Source organism: Coenobita brevimanus, chromosome 79 (assembly GCF_032717465.1).
Source record: "Coenobita brevimanus isolate Jiangsu-jjx chromosome 79, ASM3271746v2, whole genome shotgun sequence".
NCBI lineage: Eukaryota > Metazoa > Arthropoda > Malacostraca > Decapoda > Coenobitidae > Coenobita > Coenobita brevimanus.
The window spans coordinates 35057428-35063213 of record NC_137032.1 but is presented as its reverse complement, the minus strand read 5'-3'; the positions used below and the strand labels follow the sequence as shown (position 1 = coordinate 35063213).

General features: G+C 40.4%; 1 protein-coding gene across 1 annotated transcript in view; it reads left to right on the top strand.

The window, feature by feature from the left end:
* LOC145409109 (COMM domain-containing protein 4) overlaps positions 1 to 1235 on the top strand; it is a 9342-nt gene extending 8107 nt beyond the window's left edge. The window contains exons 6-7 of the mRNA XM_080279650.1: positions 323 to 520; positions 1162 to 1235. Of these exons, the coding sequence (XP_080135776.1) occupies positions 323 to 520; positions 1162 to 1202 (239 nt within the window). The 3' untranslated portion in view covers positions 1203 to 1235. The remainder of the gene's footprint in view (positions 1 to 322; positions 521 to 1161) is intronic.
* The last annotated feature ends 4551 nt before the right edge of the window (positions 1236 to 5786 follow it).

Here is a 5786-nt window from a genome sequence, read left to right as displayed (position 1 = left end):
ATAGAAACCATTCTCTCTCTCTCTCTCTCTCTCTCTCTCTCTCTCTCTCTCTCTCTCTCTCTCTCTCTCTCTCTCTCTCTCTCTCTCGTGGAATATAGGAATTAGTCAATATTCTCTCTCTCTCTCTCTCTCTCTCTCTCTCTCTCTCTCTCTCTCTCTCTCTCTCTCGTGTAATATAGGAATTAGTCAATATTCTCTCTCTCTCTCTCTCTCTCTCTCTCTCTCTCTCTCTCTCTCTCTCTCTCTCTCTCTCTCTCTCTCTCTCTCTCTCTCTCGTGGATATAGGAATCAGTTTCAACATCTCTCTCTTTCCCATCCACAGTGGGCGGGGGTACAGAGTGGACCTGCCGTGTCGTGGGCGTGGACGTGGGCGGTGGGCGTGTGGAGCCGGTGGTACAGCTAAAAATGGACCAGGGAGCCAGTACCACCAATACCACGCCCAATACCAGCACCCACACCACCTCTAATACCAGTACCACCCTTGCCCTCACGCCCTCACAACTGGCTGCACTTATTTATGGTAACGAAGGATTTTTAGTTAAGTCTACCCTATTGTTTACATTTGTCTCGCCCGTTTTCTTTCATTTCATTTTTACTAGTTCGTCTGACTTTCATTTTTCGTATATTCTTAACTATTTTCTCCTCTTCCTTTCATTCTTTCTTTTATTTAATCTTTCCTATTTTCTCTTACTTTCATTTTTCACTTTGCTTTCTCACATTTCTTGATCTTTCGTATTTTTTCCTGCTTCGCCACTCATTTCTTTCGTTTTTCTTCGATTTCTCGTTTCCTTTCTTGTTTATCTTTTTTCTTCTCCATTTTCTTTCATTTTTCTCCATTTTCTTAATTCTCTCCACTCTTGCATTTAATTTTTTTTCATTACCGTCCTTCCAGTTTCCAGTACTCATTCATGGTAACTGGATTTTTTTCTCTCTCTCTCTCTTTTTCTATCCTGTTTTACCTTCGTTTTCTTTCATTATCTTCATTTTCTGTTTGATGGAAAAAGGAAATATTATTCTTATCGCATTTTTTATTATTTTCTGTTTTTGTGCTGCTTTCATATCGTGTTTTTTTTTTTAATTGGTTTCTGTGTAATGGAAAAATATTGTGTAGTTTGGCGATATATATAGTTTTATTAATTTCGCTTTTTGTGTGTCTTTCAGAACTGAGTGAGGCGAAGCAGCTAATGGAGAGTATGCATTAGACTCCCCTGCCTTGCCCTGCCCTGCCCTTACCTTACCCTTCCCTTCCCTTCCCTTCCCTTCCCTACCCTACTCTGCCTTTCACTTCCCTTCCCTTCCCTGCCCTGCCCTGCCCTACCCTACCCTACCCTTCCTAACCCTACCCTTCCTAACCCTATCCTACCCTGCCCTACCCTACCCTACCCTACCCTGCCCTGCCCTGCCCTGCCCTGCCCTACCCTACCCTATCCTCTTGTGTATTGTATTGCCCTTTCTTACCTTATTCTTCTTCATCATTCATTACCCTTCCCTTCCTATACCTTTGCTCCTTTATTCCTGCCCTTCCCTTCCCTGCCCTTCCCTTCCCTTCCCATCCTTTCTTTTTCCTCCCCTCCCCCCTCCTTCGCTCCCTCACTTCCTCCCCTCCCCTCCCCTCCCCCCTCCTTTCCACTCTCTCTCTCTCTCTCTCTCTCTCTCCCTCCTCTCCTCTTCTCTTCTCTTCCCTTCCTTTTCCTTCCCTTCCCTTCCCTTCCCTTCCCATCCTTTCTGTTTCCTCCCCTCCCTCCTCCTTCCCTCCCCTTTCCTTCCTTGTCCTCTCCTCTCCTTCCCTCCCCTTTCCTTCCTTGTCCTCTCCTCTCCTTCCCTCCCCTCCCTCACTTCCTCCCCTCCCCTCCCAACCTCACAACTACCAGCAAAATCAAACCAAATCAACAGACGCCATGCTCCCGGTTTCGTCTGAAGAATATTAACAACGAACGAAATCCACTGGAAACTCCTATGTATTGTAGTGCGTGTTTCAGATTGTTTCGAATTTTCTCTTATATATTCGTTCAGATTTGGGAATTCTCTCTCTCTCTCTCTCTCTCTCTCTCTCTCTCTCTCTCTCTCTCTCTCTCTCTCTCTCTCTCTCTCTCTCTCTCTCAAGTGCCTAAACCAGCTAATTTCTTTCAAACACTTCCTGGAAATTCTTGAAAAAAATATATATTGGAATTATAATAGGATTTTTGATAATGGATTTTGATTAGACTTATGGCTGAGTTCCCCGCCTGAGAGTGATGATTTGTGTGGATAGTTACCATGTTTGTAGTAATGTTTGTTATGGCAGTACTTTCCAGGGTAATAATAATAATAATAATAATAGTGGTGATGATGGTGATGATGATAATAATAATAATAATAATAATAATGATGATGATGATTATAATAATAATAATAATAATAATAATAATGATAATAATAATAATAATAAATTTTACCAGTCATCAACCAGTATTCATTTCCCCGTATTTCAGTTTTAAAGAATGGAATTATTGCGGGTTCCAGTAATGATGATGATAATGATAATAATAACAGCGGTGATGATGATGATAATGATGATAATAGTGATGATGATGATGATGATAATAATAATAATAATAATAATAATAAGCTTCAATATTCCTTTATCATTAACATCCTTAAAAAATAATAATTTCTTAACCCTTTCACATCGACGACCTCCATTACAACCCCTTCAATCCGATGACGCATTTATTTTTATTATTTATTTGTAATCATTTTATTTTTATTTTTTTTTGTTTTTCTTTATATATCTTATTTTTAATTTATTTTTATTACAATATTTTCAGTTTATTTTGTCTTAATCTACATTTATTTTGCGTATTTAATTTATTGTTATTTATTTTCTATTATATTTATTTTATTTAAATGATTTATTCTTGCAGCCTCCAGACGATTTTATTCAGCCTCGGAAAGGAAGGGTTTGACCGCCTTCATTAACCCCTTCAGTACGAGGTGGCAGGGAGAGTACAGGGTGAGGCTGGAGTGTAGTAGTAGTAGCAATAGTAGTGGTGGTGGTGGTGGTGGTGGTGGTGATAGCAGTAGGAGTAGTAGTAGTAGTGGTGGTGGTGGTGGTGGTGATAATAGCAGTAGTAGTAGCAATAGTAGTGGTGGTGGTGGTGGTGGTGGTAATAGTAGTAGTAGTAGTAGTAGTAGTGGTGGTGGTGGTGGTGGTGATAATAGCAGTAGTAGTAGTAGTGGTGGTGGTGGTGGTGATAATAGCAGTAGTAGTAGTAGTGGTGGTGGTGGTGGTGGTGGTGGTGGTGGTGGTAATAGCAGTAGGAGTAGTAGTGTTAGTAGTAGTAGTAGTGGTAGTAATGTGGTGGTAGTCATAGTAGTGATGGTGGTGGTGGTAATAGTAGTAGTAGTAGTAGTAGTAAAAGCAACAGCAACAACACTAAGCCCATCTGAACTTAAACTCAGTGGACTGCAGGCTGAAGCTCCTATCCCCCAGTGCACCATCCTCCTTTGTGGGGATAGGGAGGGACGTGTGCATAACCCGGGCAGCTCCATCACTTGGTTACATCAGTGCCACGAGGTGAAGGCGACCCTCTCCTGCGCGGGAATGAAGGGGGTTAAGATTAAATCCAGTTTCTGATCGTCTTTAATAATGTTCTAAGATTAAATAGTTTTTGATCGACGTTTATCATGTTATTAATCTCTTGATCGCTTTAGTGTACTTTATATTTTCATCTAAAGGAACTGGGTAACGCCTATAGCTTGAATATTAAGGCGTGGTGCCTTGAAATTCGAATTAGTTATGAGGTAGGGGTGAATATCCTTGGTTACTAGTCAAATCAGCCCCTCTGATCTGACTACACCTGGCCATTAACTGAGCAAAACGGGCTGGGGACCTTAATAATAATAATGAATGACTAGAGCAAATTGTATTCCCAAGCTGAAGAGGCTAAAAAATAATTCCTTTTCAACGATTTCTTTCACCATAATTTTCTCCAGTCAAAAAAAAAAAAAAGATGCTATACTGCATTCACTCAAACTTGGCTTAAATTTGCCATCTGTCCGTCTTGAATGCAGAGTTGTTAAAAACAGATGAGCACTAGAATATGGTGCTAGTCGCTAAGAAGTGCTGTGAATGTGGAGTGGTGGTAGTATCGTCTTTTTCTGCCACTGAATTGTGATATAAGCTGCAAAAGGGCGAAAATCTGAGCCAAGTTAAGGTGAACAGACTATATGCACTGATGGCTTCCTAATATAATGTATATAGGGAGGTCTATACTGTATATAGCGCTCCACTTCCACTCTGGGCTAATTCTCGTATTATGGGGTCGGCTCAGTGTTGTCAGTATCTGCCCTGCATCATTTATTCAATTTCCTACTCCCACTGCCACAACCACGCCCACACTAGCCAACTAAGCCGTCCCTGCAACACACAAGAAACTGTCAGGTGAGTTTGAGGTGTGGATTTTACGGCCGTACTCCGCTTGTCATTTTGTCACCATATAATGTTTTGATTCTGGCGCCAAGCAGTGTTGCCAGGTACAGCGTCATTACCACCGTGCTAATTTGTGGAAACTTCTCAAATGATGCGTGGAGTTTTTATCCTTTACAGTGAGGATATAGACGCTAAATTGGGAACGGAATAACAGTGCTTACTATACATTTGTCATCCTTCACAATGAGGAACCATAGCAATCAAAATATGTGATAGGAAATGTCCTCCGCAAGCGTTCCATGGCATCCTCACGAAAGCCCCTTCTTGTTTTGGTTCTAGGACGGGGTCGGGGATGATGCCATTGTACGATAATGCCTTTGAATTGGCCTCCACTTCGAATGTCATCTTTTTTTCCCTCTCTTGTATTTGTTTCACTTCTGTTTAGCATGGTATTGCCGAGGAATGACCGTTTTCTTTATACTTTATGCCAGAAAAAGCGAATTTAATGGTAAACCAAATTCTAATTAAATTTACACCTATATAGCTACAAAATTTATTACTTTTAGTTGTTATAGAACACACGAGAGTATAATATTGTTGTCACAAGTTAACAAAAACACAGGCTTGGGTTTGGATGAGGTTCCTAGAGGCAATTAGTTGTTTCATGGAGTTTGTAGCCTACGAGGGAGAAATATAATACTTCTACAGCACATCTTTTCCACGCCCATCTGTTGTTGATGGGAGATGACTGGTAGTAAGGCCAGCGTACGAATATATTAAGTGGAGCAGTGAGAATTAAGGTAGCACATCTCGCTGTCGTAACATCATCTCGGTGAAATATATAATTCCGTTGTTTTTTACTGCATAGTTAGGGCTTTTTATTTTATTTTTGTGATTGGTGGATGAAGAACACGGGGTAGAGTCAGATTCATTCCTGATTTGTTTCTCTCAAGCTTCATCAGTAGTCAGGAATAAGTTTTGACTTTTAGGGTTTAAACTCGTATTCTACGTGGCTTTGAAAACTTCCTAACTCCTCTTCCTCAGCGATTCATTTTACACACTAAAATTCAGTATCCTTTTGCCTGTTATGTACTCAGTGTCTATGTTAAGGCGATTTAAATAACATACAGGTGAACGTTAATGCACAGTGTACAAAAGAAATCGCCAAGAAAGAGGTGTAACGGAAGCCTCCCATGTCACCTACTATACTGTCATCTTAATTTTCCTTCCTGATCACACTGTAGTTGCAGCTGTAGACGACCAGTTATGAAATTATCTTATCAATCCTTCTTTCATTCACTTGTAATCTTCCTTGTCTAATCTTTTCTTGCCTATCACTTTATCAGGAACATATTTGAAGTAGATTTGGAGATTT